This window comes from Gigantopelta aegis, chromosome 13, assembly GCF_016097555.1.
Source record: "Gigantopelta aegis isolate Gae_Host chromosome 13, Gae_host_genome, whole genome shotgun sequence".
In the NCBI taxonomy this organism is placed as follows: Eukaryota; Metazoa; Mollusca; class Gastropoda; order Neomphalida; family Peltospiridae; genus Gigantopelta; species Gigantopelta aegis.
This window is the reverse complement of record NC_054711.1, coordinates 14575727-14593992: the sequence shown is the minus strand read 5'-3', so window position 1 is coordinate 14593992 and position 18266 is coordinate 14575727. Positions and strand designations below refer to the sequence as shown.

The following is an 18266-nucleotide window of genomic DNA, read 5'->3' as shown; positions in this document are numbered from 1 at the left end:
TAGTATGTCATTGTTCAACGTCATTATAACTGAAATCTGTCAGTGTAATTTTCTTCTGATCAGTGTAATCGTTCACTGACAATACACTCATTTACTTTAGAATATAGAATATAAAATATTAGAATATAGGGGTGCGGCTGTAACCCGGTGGTAAAGTATTCACCTGATGACGATGGATCTAGGATCAATCCTCATTCTAATGCCCATTGGGCAATATCTCGTTTCAGTCAGTGCTCCACTTGAAAAAGCTGTGGTATGTACTATCCTGTCCTGTCTGTGGGATGGTACATATATAAAAGATCCATTGCTGCTAATTTAAAAGAGTAGTCTATGTCGTGGCAGCGATTTTCCTTTCTCCTTACAGTGTTTCTGCCAGAAAGAAATTTTTGTGTATGGCGCTATAGAATTCAATATCCCCACGAAAGAAAATGGGTTAAGTTTAGGGTTAGGGTTAAAGGTACACACCCTAGTTACGGCTAGTTGTTAACCATTACGGCGTTGTTTTTCGCTATTAAACCCATTTTTCACAAATAAAATTGCACTTTACTTACCGTTTATTATTTAGAATATACATTTCCATTCACCTGAAGTGTTTTTTGGTAATCCTGGTAATCCTGGTGTTTTGTACCATATTTTCCCGTGTATTATGCGCACTTTTTTTCCAGAAAATACAGGTTAAAAATGGGGGTGTGCACTATACATAGCAATAGAAAAAATATCTTTTAAAAATGTCCAGCGATCACCCATGAAAAATCGCTGATCGGTAGTTTACGGTACTTTACAGGTTATTGACAGTGTTCATTACAACGAAACGCCAAAACCCTCTTAAAAATCGCTTTTCACTTGTGATGGTTGTAATAAATGCAAAATAAATCTACAAAAGTATCCATACCTCGCCAAAAAGTGCACAAAAATGACAAAACTGGACCGTAAATATTTTTAATTTCCATGAGATTTAATTTGGCCATTTCCGGCAAACCGGAAATATACCACACTATTATAAATTTAGAAATCTCGCACATTCACGTTAGCCACGAGAACGAAATGTAATATGCTATATTTTTGTTTTCATATATTTATTAGTCATTTACAGTGTATGGGGTATATAACTTTGTTTTGATTTATGCACGTGCGAGTCTGTGACATGTAAGTACACAAGTACTAGCCTTTGTTTAATGTGACATGTAGGTCTATGTACTCAAATACCTAACTTAAGTTTTGTTTCTTGGTTTCTTGAATATACCGCTTCTTTCGCTTTTCGTTAATTTTGGTGACGGGGTGGAAAGCGGTACATCTTGCATTCACTGTCGATTTTGTGGTTTAAAAAAACGGTGCGCATTATATTGTGGTTCATGTTTTTTTTCTTGGAATAAACGTTCAAAGTGGGGGGTGCGCATTATACACCGGTGCACATAATACATGGGAAAATACGGTAATACCACAAAATGCATTTTTTGTATTTCTGAAAAACTCACGCGCGTCTGAGAAAAAACCGTTGAGCAGACAAGGTCTAATCTATTTTTAGAGGGGATATTTCCATTTCAATGTCACAGACGTTGGTATACCACGTGACCGTTATCATTTTGGTTCGGTTTGTTTTCTCGTGCACAGTTCGCGCAATCAACATCCGATTTGTTGTTGTTCATTTGTGAGATTTTTCTTCACAGTTCGTGAACATTTTCAGTAACAATAAAGTTCAGACAAGTAAGTATCTCAATACAAAACGTTACAAACCCTTAAAACCAATAATTTTGCTAAGTCCTACGATATCTGGAGAGGGGATACAACCAGGACAGAACAGTTGGAACATGTCCAGGAGAGGTGAAAAGAACGCACCCCAAGTCTGTGAAATTTGTCGTGACGTAGGCATTGTTGTGCTTCGAGCGACATCTACCGGTGACATCAGAATACAAACTTTCAAAATTATTTCAAACAATTGGGACATGGGGATTCCCATGGTATTTATCGATATAAAACCTGCTTTTTCACTCCATTTGATAAAAACGTGATCTAAGTGTGTTACAGGTTTGTAGATTAACCAAATTATAATTTATTTTCGCTGGATTTAACTAGGGTGTGCGGCTTTAAGAAAATCATACAGTAATGATAAGAGTCATTATGTTAACTTTAAAAAAAAAAAATATGGGTATGGCACCATACCTGTTTTACCCTTTGGTAGAAACCCTGCCTTATGTGGGCCTTAACCATATGTCCGATTCAAAATGTTAAATATTTAAAATATTTAAAGCATTTCTTCTTTCTTACATAATATAATGTGTATTCTTTATTATAATAATACAAAGTGGCATAATTTTCGTTATTTATGATCGTATCGCAGTAAAATTTGACATGAGTATGTGACAATGTTCTTGCTATGGACTGACGGCAGTGGAGGTGTTTTCGTCACCAAACAGCGTCACACGATGGCGCTGAAATCAGTACCTTGTGTGGCCACCAGCAGCAGCAATCACTGCACGACATCTCCTTGGCATAGACTGAATGAGTCTCTGAATCCGGGCATGTGGAATCCTAGCCCATTCTTCCTGCAGTGCATGTGACAGTTGCAGAAGCGTCCGAGGCTCTGGGTCGTCCCATATATGTTCAATGGGGTTGAGATCTGGCGATCTTGATGGCCATGGCAGAACATTAATGTTCTCATTCTGTAGGATATCCATTGTTACACGTGTCGTATGCGGCCTGGAATTGTCCTGCTGAAAGAGTTCTCTCTGTCGATCCAAATGGGAAGCATGTGACGGCAAAGAATTTCATCCCGGTAGCGTACAGCTGTCAGGTTGTCTTGACTCAATTTCACTTAGAAATAAATGCCTTCTTATGCAGACACTGAAAATTAAATATGAATATGATGGATTAATTCATTATCTAAATGATCAGGGTATATTTACAATTTGTTATTTGTTATTTTCATTTTTTATTTTTGTAAAAGTGGGGCGGGATATAGACCAGTGGATTAAGCATTCGCTTGATGTGAGGTAAGTCTGGGATCAATCCCTGTCGGTGCATGGATCCATTGGGCTATTTCTTGTTCCAGCCAGTGCTCCACAATTGGTGTAACAAAGGCCGTGCTATGTACTATCCTGTCTGTGGGATGGTGCATATGAAAGATCCCTTCCTGTCTGACGCCATATAGCCAGAAATAAAAATGTGTTGAGTGCATCGTTAAATAAAACATTTCCTTCCTTCCTTTATTTTTGTAAAAATATACCGGGTATGTGAATAACCTTACTGTATGTTTCCTATACATGCTAGGAATAGTTGAGACACTTAAGAATTTAATAGGCTGTATTTTAGAGTACCTTAACCTTACTTTTTCCTTAGACCGGCCTCGGTGGCGTCATCGTAGGCCATCGGTCTACAGGCTGGTAGGTACTGGGTTCGGATCCCAGTCGAGGCATGGGATTTGTAATCCAGATACCGACTCCAAACCCTGAGTGAGTGCTCCACAAGGCTCAATGGGTAGGTGTAAACCACTTGCACTGACCAGTGATCCATAACTGGTTCAACAAAGGCCATGGTTTGTGCTATCCTGCCTGTGGGAAGCGCAAATAAAAAATCCCTTGCTGCTAATCGGAAAGAGTAGCCCATGTGTGGTCCTTAACCGTATGTCTGATGTCATATAACCGTAAATAAAATGTGTTGAGTGCATCGTTAAATAAAATATTTCCTTTCTTTGTTAGCTATTGTATATTTTATCTAAGTAAACATCTTCTTATGTAGACACTAATAATTAAATATGTATATGGTGGATTAATCCAATATCCAAATGATACGGCTAGATTTCCAAATTATAAGAAATTACTATTTTTTTTTTTTTTTTTTATTTAATTTAAAAAATGTATATACTGTAAATCAGAAAATATTAGCGACCTTAAAATTTAGCGAAATCCATATCAGTGACATATTAGCGACATAAAACATTAGCGAGGTCGGCATATCAAACATTAAAAAAAACGTAGGCCGTTTTTTGTTGTTGTTTTTTCAGACTGACTAGTGACAAGAACACGCGATAATTTTTGATGTTATGCAATGCGCACTATTTCCGGTTTGAAATATAGCCTCAAACATCCAAGTGACGCTCCTTGTCTCCAACTTGATTTTAATAAAAACATTACAGTGTTATACGTCTAAAATAATTAGTATTGTTGTCTGTATTAATTGCCTAATCTAGACTATAGCCTGTTTGTCCAGTTAATCCCCGACGAAACAAGCACACATAATCAGTCCAGTGAAAACGTGTTTTTGGAGTAGTCTATTGTGCGTACAGGGGTCGTACACCATTTTTCCACTGAGACGTACTAGTAATCAATGCTCTGGTACTTTTCTCACTTTGTCAAATAAAGAAAACAATTTATTTTTAACCACAATTATGTGCCTTTATTGCTCTAAAGTTACAAACACTAAAACTATAAGACTGTATTCATAATACTGACATTTCGTTTGGCTTTGCTGCGACACTGCACTGGATGTGACAATAGTTTTAATTATTGTGCCATGAACGGTAGTGCACATAGGATATGTGACAACTTTTTATTTGCCTTGGTTCTGAAATTCAATTGAATTGATTAATTCAAATCGTTATTAAATATGTATACGCTTTAAGACTTGTTTGATTTTTGTTTTAATCTGACTTTTGTTTATATTTAGCGTCATGAAATGTTAGCGTTTTGTATGGCTTCGCTAAATTCGCGAATATTTTATGCTCGCCAACATTTTCTGATTTACAGTATATGTGAATAACCTTATTGTATGTTTACTATCAGTGCTAGGGATAGTTCTAGGAAAATGAGACACTTAAGATTTTAATAGGGTGGATTTTATAGTACCTAACTACCGGGATTACAAGATCATCGACCGAGGATACTTTTCCCAAAATATGGTATATATTAATTTACTTGTTTGTTAGCTAATATATATTTCAGCTAAGTAAACACCTTCTTATATAGACACTAACAACTAAACAAGTATATAATGGATTAATCCATTATCTAAATGATCAGGGTAGATTAGCGTATTATAAGATTTTTTTTTTTTTTTAAATTATTATTATTATTATTATAATTTAAAAAAAAAATATGTGAATAGCTAAATGCCAATTTGGGTTCAAAGTCTGCACAATTTGGTGCACATCAATAATCTACTGGGTGCCACCTGGGCACCCTTGAAGAAAAATCCAAGATGGCGGACAATATGGTGGCCAAATCAGGGAAATAGCTATAGCTTGCTTATAAATTGACAGATAAACAAAAATTATTGCATTTACCCTATGGTTGTAGAAGCCAAGGAGGGCAATGGTGCTATCAAAATTCAGATTCAACTAAATAGGCCATGTAATATGGTGGTCCAAATTGAGAAAATTACAATAACTTCCTTATTATTCAGTACTAAAATGTAATTCTTGCATCTAACCCATTGTTTTAGGGGTCATGGAATACGATGAAAGTAGTTCAGTTCTTCTATACAAGTTAATTTTAATTATTTCAATATGTCAACCAATACAGGCAATGTACCTAAGGAGATGGAACTGTTAAAAATAAAGTGCCACTGCATATTTGTAAAATGATTAACACAGTCATTAAAAAAACTTGTGGGTTAAAGATAATCAATTAATAATAATAAAATAATTTGACAGATATAAAGAAGAAGTTTGTTTCGTTTAACGACACCACTAGAGCACATTGATTAATTAATCATAGGCTACTGGATATCAAACATTTGGTAATTCTGACTCATATAGTTATCAAAGGAAACCCACTACATTTTTCTTAATGGGATATTTTATATGCACTTTCCCACAGACAGGAAAGCACATACCATGGACTTTGACCAGTTGTGGTGCACTGGTTGAAACGAGAAAGAACCCAATCAGTTGAATGGATTGACAGATGTAAAATGCATTGTAACATTATTTTACAGTGACCTTTTCTTGGCCAATAGAATGTAATTATTTGGTAGTGTTGTGCGTGGTGTAGTAGACCGTGGGCCCACTATAACCCCCCCTGCCCCCCCGAGGGATTTTTCAAGATGAGTATATCTTTGAAGCCTATCCATAGACATATTCAAATCAGCTTGTCTGCAGGCAATCTGTTGGTGGGTGTGCCTGTAGGGCATGTTTGAGTGTAGGCACCCTATTTATTTTTAACGGAAAATTTCTGATCAAGGTGAATGTTCCACATAATTTTCAAAAATATTTGAAAATAATTCTGGACTGTATCACTGCTTTTACTTTAAAGCTGGGTTACTGGTGAATGTATTCCACCAAAAAATAATACCCGTACATTTTTGGCATCTGACTAAGCATAGTGAGTCAATGAATTTGAAATGTCCTGAGTATTACAAACATAGTATATGAAAAAACTGCATGGCAATGTTCAAGTTAATATCCAGACATATTTTGAACAGGTTTAAGACCAAATTATGAATGCTATTAATGCTAAATTACATGTTCATAACAACAAACCACAAAGCATTGCTATATATGTGGTATGGATATAGTACCGGGGGTATACTCACCAGCAAAAGTTACACAGTTCCCGATATACGTAATTATCTATGTACATGTGTATATATACATACCGTACCTAAAACATTCTGATCCTTTTATTATTGTATTGTATTTAATATCTGAAGGCAGCATTACTTAAATATGGTGCAGTACATGCTGTCTAAACCATTTACATGGATATTTTGAATATTTTTATATTACACACAAGTCTTACAAACATAAAAAGTGAATTTACATACCATTCTAGGCAAGTCTGCATTACATATACAATTTATCTGTATCACAACAGTTCATCTTACAATAGCTAGGTTTTTTGTTGCTTTTTGTAATATTTTAGAATTGCAGTTCTATTTATATTATGCTTAACTTATGTTTTGGTGTATATAATTGATATCTACATAGAATATTGTCATCAGGCAAATATCTAGCACTATAAAAATCTAACTTTCATTCCCAATTCTCAATCATTTTATGTGACCTAAATATGATATATTATGTGAAGTTTACAATTTTCTATTTCTACATCCTTCCTTTTATTCTATTAAGTAGATGTTAATAACAATTACAAAACAATATAATATGAGGTATGAATAATTATATACTTCTCAAAATAAGTTACTAGTAAGCAATGCCAGAAATGTATTAATTTCTATGTATACACATACTTAGGATTGCCTGAAGCTTTTATTATTAAAAAAACAAATTGACCTGGCTTTTTTCTATAACATATTGAGGCTTCGTTATTCAAATATGGTTACGTATATGGAGTTTATATACTATGTTCACAAATTTATGAAGATGTCTCTCTGTTCTTAGTACCAACCAATTATAAGTACCTTTCCTCGGCATGTGTGTTAAACATTTACAATTCATCTATCTCAGAGAAGCTTGTACTATTTTTAAAAACATATTTGTATTTAAATTGTGCTTAATTTATGCTTAGGTTTATATAATTGACATCAGATATAGTCATTTGGCATATCTAGTACTTGACTTTCGTTCCTATTTCAGTCTTATCATCTGACTCAAATATAATGTCTATTATGTTCACAATATCTGTAATTTCTTATTTTGTCCTCTGGGCCTTTGCTCTTGTTCCTCCCTCAGTATGTCAACAGCTATTATCAGATCACAAACCATCCAATTCAGCTTCAGTATTTCTTTGGACATTACTCAGCCATTTCTATATGGTTGAGGAATACCCTGGACTTTGTGATATGACTAATACCATATGAGACCATGGCAGTTTGCTCTCTTCCAATTTGCTCTATTGGTACAGCATATTTTCAGGGAATATCTAATGGATGGAAGATTTGCAACTAATCCACAGTAGCATAATAACAGCATTCGTGGTTTGGCAATAAATTTCTCATGTGAAAGGGGTTCTTCCAAGCCACACTTGATCTAAGGAATCCCTACAAAGATCTTAAGAGACTGGGAGACCATTTAAATGAAAAAAAGAAAACTCTGCCCTCAGCTTCTTGGGAAGACGGTTCTATTTGTGAAACAAAGTATATGTTTCAAACGCAAACCATGTCTGAGGGTGTTGTAAAGTGCACAAGAAGATGCAGAAACAAAGATTATACTTCAATGTCTGTACATTGCTGCCATGCAGTTCACCATCCCAGATATGGACATTTGTATACACTCAATTTGGCAACAAGAGGCATCTTATAGATGTGCACAGCATCATTAAGGATGCAGGGAAGATACCAACTAGCAATTCCAGCTGTGCTTGCCATTACTGGCTATGATACCAACAGTGCTTTTATGCAGAATGGAAAACTGGAGGTTTTGAATATTCTCAAGCAACGCCAAGACTTCCTTGAAATGTTGTTAGCTCATGGAAGTTCAGCAAAAATTGATGTTCATATATTTAAGAAGCAGATCATTTCATATACCTTCTCTATGGGAGTGCAGGTGCGAATAACATACAAAAAGTCATGACTTGAGAAATATCTGGAAATGTTTGTTGCCAAACCAAGGATGATAATATTGAACTACAGTAGAGTATAAATCAGCCTTCTCCACTCTACATGTATGTATTCACTGAGAATGCTCTGAGAATGCACATAAAGAGAGCAAATTGCCAAGTTGTCATTTGGTATCAGTCATGCCAGGCATACCAGGCTATTCCCCAACCAAATTGTCATATGGCTGAGAAATTTTAGAAGGCACACTAGAGATGAAATAGTGATATGATACCATGAGAGCTGATGGACATACTGATGGAGAAACCAGAGTAGAGTCTGGAGAAGGAGAATACCAGAAATTGTGAACATGACAGACATATTTTAATTGCATGAAAATGCAAAGGAATATGAAAGGAAGTCAAAACTTTCCTAGACAATATTTGATGTAGAAACTAATTATATACACTTGAGCATAAGTCAAGCACAATGTAAATATAAAGGCAAATCTAAAAATATTACAAACACAGACTAGTATAAGATGAACTTCTGTGAGATAGATGACTTGTACATGTAATGCAAAAGAAATTACGGTAGGTACACAAAACTGATGCTTTAAATTTTTAACACTGGTGTTTAGTAAAGAGGGACATATTCATAATATTGATGCACATACATGTACATGTATACTCAACAAAATTAATTAAGGGCTAGTAAACTTTCTTATATTATAATATAATTCTTTGTTACTGTCATATTATTTTAGCATATTTTGGTCATATATATGGCATCTATACATTGTTTCAGTAAACTTTTACTGGTTATACATGCAAAAAACACTGGGTATTTCACATACTTATGAAAAATATTGAAATGAGCATTAGGCAAGTATTTGTTACACATTTGTACAGAATGTTTTTTGTCATTGTGTTCCCTCAAAATTGTTATTTAAGTCATTAAGTTCAAGAACATGCCACAATGCTGACAACTTTCAACGGAAGAAGTTGTATTTTCCCCCATTTGTATTTTTGATGTTATGCAATGCGCACTATTTCCGGTTTGAAATATAGCCTCAAACATCCAAGTGACGCTCCTTGTCTCCAACTTGATTTTAATAAAAACATTACAGTGTTATACGTCTAAAATAATTAGTATTGTTGTCTGTATTAATTGCCTAATCTAGACTATAGCCTGTTTGTCCAGTTAATCCCCGACGAAACAAGCACACATAATCAGTCCAGTGAAAACGTGTTTTTGGAGTAGTCTATTGTGCGTACAGGGGTCGTACACCATTTTTCCACTGAGACGTACTAGGAATCAATGCTCTGGTACTTTTCTCACTTTGTCAAATAAAGAAAACAATTTATTTTTAACCACAATTATGTGCCTTTATTGCTCTAAAGTTACAAACACTAAAACTATAAGACTGTATTCATAATACTGACATTTCGTTTGGCTTTGCTGCGACACTGCACTGGATGTGACAATAGTTTTAATTATTGTGCCATGAACGGTAGTGCACATAGGATATGTGACAACTTTTTATTTGCCTTGGTTCTGAAATTCAATTGAATTGATTAATTCAAATCGTTATTAAATATGTATACGCTTTAAGACTTGTTTGATTTTTGTTTTAATCTGACTTTTGTTTATATTTAGCGTCATGAAATGTTAGCGTTTTGTATGGCTTCGCTAAATTCGCGAATATTTTATGCTCGCCAACATTTTCTGATTTACAGTATATGTGAATAACCTTATTGTATGTTTACTATCAGTGCTAGGGATAGTTCTAGGAAAATGAGACACTTAAGATTTTAATAGGGTGGATTTTATAGTACCTAACTACCGGGATTACAAGATCATCGACCGAGGATACTTTTCCCAAAATATGGTATATATTAATTTACTTGTTTGTTAGCTAATATATATTTCAGCTAAGTAAACACCTTCTTATATAGACACTAACAACTAAACAAGTATATAATGGATTAATCCATTATCTAAATGATCAGGGTAGATTAGCGTATTATAAGATTTTTTTTTTTTTTTAAATTATTATTATTATAATTAAAAAAAAAAATATGTGAATAGCTAAATGCCAATTTGGGTTCAAAGTCTGCACAATTTGGTGCACATCAATAATCTACTGGGTGCCACCTGGGCACCCTTGAAGAAAAATCCAAGATGGCGGACAATATGGTGGCCAAATCAGGGAAATAGCTATAGCTTGCTTATAAATTGACAGATAAACAAAAATTATTGCATTTACCCTATGGTTGTAGAAGCCAAGGAGGGCAATGGTGCTATCAAAATTCAGATTCAACTAAATAGGCCATGTAATATGGTGGTCCAAATTGAGAAAATTACAATAACTTCCTTATTATTCAGTACTAAAATGTAATTCTTGCATCTAACCCATTGTTTTAGGGGTCATGGAATACGATGAAAGTAGTTCAGTTCTTCTATACAAGTTAATTTTAATTATTTCAATATGTCAACCAATACAGGCAATGTACCTAAGGAGATGGAACTGTTAAAAATAAAGTGCCACTGCATATTTGTAAAATGATTAACACAGTCATTAAAAAAACTTGTGGGTTAAAGATAATCAATTAATAATAATAAAATAATTTGACAGATATAAAGAAGAAGTTTGTTTCGTTTAACGACACCACTAGAGCACATTGATTAATTAATCATAGGCTACTGGATATCAAACATTTGGTAATTCTGACTCATATAGTTATCAAAGGAAACCCACTACATTTTTCTTAATGGGATATTTTATATGCACTTTCCCACAGACAGGAAAGCACATACCATGGACTTTGACCAGTTGTGGTGCACTGGTTGAAACGAGAAAGAACCCAATCAGTTGAATGGATTGACAGATGTAAAATGCATTGTAACATTATTTTACAGTGACCTTTTCTTGGCCAATAGAATGTAATTATTTGGTAGTGTTGTGCGTGGTGTAGTAGACCGTGGGCCCACTATAACCCCCCCTGCCCCCCCGAGGGATTTTTCAAGATGAGTATATCTTTGAAGCCTATCCATAGACATATTCAAATCAGCTTGTCTGCAGGCAATCTGTTGGTGGGTGTGCCTGTAGGGCATGTTTGAGTGTAGGCACCCTATTTATTTTTAACGGAAAATTTCTGATCAAGGTGAATGTTCCACATAATTTTCAAAAATATTTGAAAATAATTCTGGACTGTATCACTGCTTTTACTTTAAAGCTGGGTTACTGGTGAATGTATTCCACCAAAAAATAATACCCGTACATTTTTGGCATCTGACTAAGCATAGTGAGTCAATGAATTTGAAATGTCCTGAGTATTACAAACATAGTATATGAAAAAACTGCATGGCAATGTTCAAGTTAATATCCAGACATATTTTGAACAGGTTTAAGACCAAATTATGAATGCTATTAATGCTAAATTACATGTTCATAACAACAAACCACAAAGCATTGCTATATATGTGGTATGGATATAGTACCGGGGGTATACTCACCAGCAAAAGTTACACAGTTCCCGATATACGTAATTATCTATGTACATGTGTATATATACATACCGTACCTAAAACATTCTGATCCTTTTATTATTGTATTGTATTTAATATCTGAAGGCAGCATTACTTAAATATGGTGCAGTACATGCTGTCTAAACCATTTACATGGATATTTTGAATATTTTTATATTACACACAAGTCTTACAAACATAAAAAGTGAATTTACATACCATTCTAGGCAAGTCTGCATTACATATACAATTTATCTGTATCACAACAGTTCATCTTACAATAGCTAGGTTTTTTGTTGCTTTTTGTAATATTTTAGAATTGCAGTTCTATTTATATTATGCTTAACTTATGTTTTGGTGTATATAATTGATATCTACATAGAATATTGTCATCAGGCAAATATCTAGCACTATAAAAATCTAACTTTCATTCCCAATTCTCAATCATTTTATGTGACCTAAATATGATATATTATGTGAAGTTTACAATTTTCTATTTCTACATCCTTCCTTTTATTCTATTAAGTAGATGTTAATAACAATTACAAAACAATATAATATGAGGTATGAATAATTATATACTTCTCAAAATAAGTTACTAGTAAGCAATGCCAGAAATGTATTAATTTCTATGTATACACATACTTAGGATTGCCTGAAGCTTTTATTATTAAAAAAACAAATTGACCTGGCTTTTTTCTATAACATATTGAGGCTTCGTTATTCAAATATGGTTATTCAAATATGGTTACGTATATGGAGTTTATATACTATGTTCACAAATTTATGAAGATGTCTCTCTGTTCTTAGTACCAACCAATTATAAGTACCTTTCCTCGGCATGTGTGTTAAACATTTACAATTCATCTATCTCAGAGAAGCTTGTACTATTTTTAAAAACATATTTGTATTTAAATTGTGCTTAATTTATGCTTAGGTTTATATAATTGACATCAGATATAGTCATTTGGCATATCTAGTACTTGACTTTCGTTCCTATTTCAGTCTTATCATCTGACTCAAATATAATGTCTATTATGTTCACAATATCTGTAATTTCTTATTTTGTCCTCTGGGCCTTTGCTCTTGTTCCTCCCTCAGTATGTCAACAGCTATTATCAGATCACAAACCATCCAATTCAGCTTCAGTATTTCTTTGGACATTACTCAGCCATTTCTATATGGTTGAGGAATACCCTGGACTTTGTGATATGACTAATACCATATGAGACCATGGCAGTTTGCTCTCTTCCAATTTGCTCTATTGGTACAGCATATTTTCAGGGAATATCTAATGGATGGAAGATTTGCAACTAATCCACAGTAGCATAATAACAGCATTCGTGGTTTGGCAATAAATTTCTCATGTGAAAGGGGTTCTTCCAAGCCACACTTGATCTAAGGAATCCCTACAAAGATCTTAAGAGACTGGGAGACCATTTAAATGAAAAAAAGAAAACTCTGCCCTCAGCTTCTTGGGAAGACGGTTCTATTTGTGAAACAAAGTATATGTTTCAAACGCAAACCATGTCTGAGGGTGTTGTAAAGTGCACAAGAAGATGCAGAAACAAAGATTATACTTCAATGTCTGTACATTGCTGCCATGCAGTTCACCATCCCAGATATGGACATTTGTATACACTCAATTTGGCAACAAGAGGCATCTTATAGATGTGCACAGCATCATTAAGGATGCAGGGAAGATACCAACTAGCAATTCCAGCTGTGCTTGCCATTACTGGCTATGATACCAACAGTGCTTTTATGCAGAATGGAAAACTGGAGGTTTTGAATATTCTCAAGCAACGCCAAGACTTCCTTGAAATGTTGTTAGCTCATGGAAGTTCAGCAAAAATTGATGTTCATATATTTAAGAAGCAGATCATTTCATATACCTTCTCTATGGGAGTGCAGGTGCGAATAACATACAAAAAGTCATGACTTGAGAAATATCTGGAAATGTTTGTTGCCAAACCAAGGATGATAATATTGAACTACAGTAGAGTATAAATCAGCCTTCTCCACTCTACATGTATGTATTCACTGAGAATGCTCTGAGAATGCACATAAAGAGAGCAAATTGCCAAGTTGTCATTTGGTATCAGTCATGCCAGGCATACCAGGCTATTCCCCAACCAAATTGTCATATGGCTGAGAAATTTTAGAAGGCACACTAGAGATGAAATAGTGATATGATACCATGAGAGCTGATGGACATACTGATGGAGAAACCAGAGTAGAGTCTGGAGAAGGAGAATACCAGAAATTGTGAACATGACAGACATATTTTAATTGCATGAAAATGCAAAGGAATATGAAAGGAAGTCAAAACTTTCCTAGACAATATTTGATGTAGAAACTAATTATATACACTTGAGCATAAGTCAAGCACAATGTAAATATAAAGGCAAATCTAAAAATATTACAAACACAGACTAGTATAAGATGAACTTCTGTGAGATAGATGACTTGTACATGTAATGCAAAAGAAATTACGGTAGGTACACAAAACTGATGCTTTAAATTTTTAACACTGGTGTTTAGTAAAGAGGGACATATTCATAATATTGATGCACATACATGTACATGTATACTCAACAAAATTAATTAAGGGCTAGTAAACTTTCTTATATTATAATATAATTCTTTGTTACTGTCATATTATTTTAGCATATTTTGGTCATATATATGGCATCTATACATTGTTTCAGTAAACTTTTACTGGTTATACATGCAAAAAACACTGGGTATTTCACATACTTATGAAAAATATTGAAATGAGCATTAGGCAAGTATTTGTTACACATTTGTACAGAATGTTTTTTGTCATTGTGTTCCCTCAAAATTGTTATTTAAGTCATTAAGTTCAAGAACATGCCACAATGCTGACAACTTTCAACGGAAGAAGTTGTATTTTCCCCCATATTTAAAGGAAAATGCTGAAATATCTATTGGACCTTAATTAATTTTGTTGAGTATAGTATAGGCAGATATACTGAACCATATTTGAATAATGCTGCCTCAATATATTAAATACAGTGCAATTTTTAATAGTAAAAGGTTCAAGCAGCCCAAAATATGTGTAAATATGGAAAATAATGCATTTCAAGCATTGCTTAACTTTTGCCGATGAGTATATCATTATTCATACCACATATTGCATTGTTATTTGGTTTGTTACTATTAACGTCTAGTATAGGATGAATAGCATTCATTTTGGCCTTACATCTGTTAAAAATTTATATGGATGACAAATTTATCACTATATTTAATTTTTCAATATAGTGTTTTTGGAACACAAAATGTGCAACGGTACCCCCATTCAAATGGCGATATTTTTTTAATCCACCAACATTTTTGCTGCAGACAAACAGATATTAAATTCATATATAATGAGGTATCTAAAAATACTTGTCTCCAAAAATCCCTAGAGGGGGGGAGGGTTTCGATACCTGGCCCATGGACTATAGTATGCATGATGTAATTTTGTTAATTTGCAATGTAATATTATTTTTGGTGGCCTAGTACTTGCTATTTATTCCCAGTGTTATATACCATTATTGTAAAAATAAAAATAAGAAACCAGACCAGCTAAAACTGAATTCCATTGCAAACTGGCAAAACTCTATCATGCTCACTAAACCACACACAGTACCCAAGAGAAAACAAAAAAACCCAATAAAGGATCACTTTAAAACAGTTAAATGTGACGGCTATTATATATAACGGGCGCAGCCATTTTGTACCATCTCAGTGAGTACGCCCTCTGGCGAGCTGGTGGTTACATAATACTTAACGCGTAACGTCAGAAATTAGCCTTAGAACTAGAGAAACACAATCTACCTGTTTTTTGTGGGATGATAAATAGTCATACATTGCAATGTTCTGTAATAATACACATCCCAGTAAGCCAGCAATAAGTATTATTACCCAGCACTATATATATTATTTTTCAATACAAAATGAAATACCATTGTCAAAGTGGCTACACAACAAGTCGAAATAATTAACAATGTTTTATCCGTGCAGTAACCTACGTACTGAAATGATACACAGAGTGTTTTCTTAGTTAATTGGTCTATGCTGTTAGTTGCTTCTACCTGTGATTCCTGATTGGCAGGTGTGTATTTGATTGGTAACCAGACGAGCCAATTAATTGACGCTGTCTAGACACAAAAATACATACTGGTATTGTGGAATATTACCTGTCGCCCCTAAAATGGTAATGGACACGGTTTATTATTATAAATAGTTCTGTAAAACTATTGATTAAGTAGACTTTTCCATCTAAAACCACAGAACTGACCAATTACGTAGTCCCAAAGAAAAGAAAATTATCACTTTGGTATCATGGGTTGTCGTTTTTGCTCTAACATAGCATATCAATAGGCCTAATAGTGTACATTTTTCCTTTGGATTATTTAAAAACAAAAAAATACCATAACCCCATTTTGTTCCATTAATGCAACTTGAAATATATTTAGTTAAATAGTTTATTATACTATCAAGTCATTTATGTTGTTTTACAAGTCAGGTTGATGAAAGCAAAGTGCCTTGTCGTAAATTAGAGCATTTGTTTACACTGTGCTTAAGAGGAGTTGGACGGAGCTGACATAACTTCGCCTCAAGCTATACCACTGGACATCAGAAAAATGAAACAAAATGGCTGCCCCCAGTTAGCAGGAATAATCATGGTTTTTTATTAACTCTAAAATTACATGTTTTTCATTTGCTAAAGTGTCAGTATGTGTTGGTGGTCCGGGTATGCATCTTTCCAACACATAAGGCTCTTATTTGAGTTGACCCTACCTTTAATATAGTGTTTCATTATTCATTTCATTTCAACTTATTTTCGTGCTTATATCCAATTAAGGTTCAAGCACGCTGTCCTGGGCACACACCTCAGCTATCTGGGCCGTTTGTCTAGGACAGTGGGTTAGTTGTTAGTTGGTTAGTGGTTAGTGAGAGAGAAGAGGGTGTAGTGGCCTTACACCTATCCATTGAGCCCTTAAGAACTCGCTCTGGGTTGGAGCTGGTACCGAGCTCTGAACCCTGTACCTACCAGCCTATAGTCTGATGGCTTAACCACTACGCCACCGAGGCCAATTTTTCATTATTACACGTAGGTCATTCTCTTTAAACCAACAAGTCTTTTGTGTGACTGTTACTTTTAACAGTTCCACCTTCCTCGGTTCATTACTTATATTGGTGGCCATCTTGAATAAATTAAAATTAACAGGTATAGAAGAACTACTTTCATTGTGTTCATTGATCCCTAAAACCATAGGTTAAATGCAAGAATTACCTTTCTGTATCAAACAATAAGCAATTTATTGCCATTTTCTCCATTTGAACCACCATATTGGCAACCACGTGTATTCAGGTGACCCATTTATGAAATCTGAATTATGAAGGAAGGAAATGTTTTATTTAACGACACACTCGACACATTTTATTTACGCTTCTATGGCATCAGACATGGTTAAGGACCACACAGATACTGAGAGAAGAAACCCGCTGTCGCCACTTCATGGGCTACTCTTTTTGATTAGCAGCAAGGGATCTTTTATGTGCACCATCCCACAGACAGAATAGTACATACCACAGCCTTTGTTACACCAGTTGTGGAGCACTGGCTAGAACGAGAAATAGCCCAATGGGTCCACCGACAGGGATCGATCCTAGACCGACCGTGCATCAAGAGAACGCATTACCCGCCCTCATGAATTATGACACCAGTGTCTTTCCTGGCTTCTAAAACCATGGGGTAGATATAAAAATTGTTGTTTGTTTTCTGATTTGGCCATCATCTTGGCCGCCATCTTGGAGTTTTCAAATTTCTCAAGGATGGCACCCAGTGGATTATCGATGTGAACCCTCAACAGTGTCAGAATCCATAGATAACAACTATGTGTCAAATTTTGCACACCCAAGTGGTAATTCTTCGAGACTATCATAAAGACAATGACAATGACCTTTTTCTCATAAACTGTAGGCTTACACACACACACACACACACACACACACACACACACACATACATGCATATATATATATATATATATATATATATATATATATATAGATACTATGATAGGTACTATATAAAATTAGTGGGCAACGGGTGGAGTGGTGCCATATTTTTCAAAATGGCCACAAGAAAATTTTGAAATACATATCTTTGGACATCCAAATATAATCGACATGTTCTGTTGTTTTAAATGTTTGACTATGGTTTATAAAAATAAGGAATTGCTTATAATAAATATTTAATGTGATCAGATACAATGTAATTGTTATTGGAA

General features: G+C 34.5%; 1 protein-coding gene across 1 annotated transcript in view; it reads right to left on the bottom strand.

Annotated features, from left to right (window-relative positions):
* LOC121387160 (receptor-type tyrosine-protein phosphatase epsilon-like) overlaps positions 1-195 on the bottom strand; it is a 7791-nt gene extending 7596 nt beyond the window's left edge. Inside the window, exon 1 of the mRNA XM_041518185.1 lies at positions 164-195. Coding sequence (XP_041374119.1) covers positions 164-195 — 32 coding nt within the window. The remainder of the gene's footprint in view (positions 1-163) is intronic.
* Between the last annotated feature and the right edge of the window lie 18071 nt (positions 196-18266).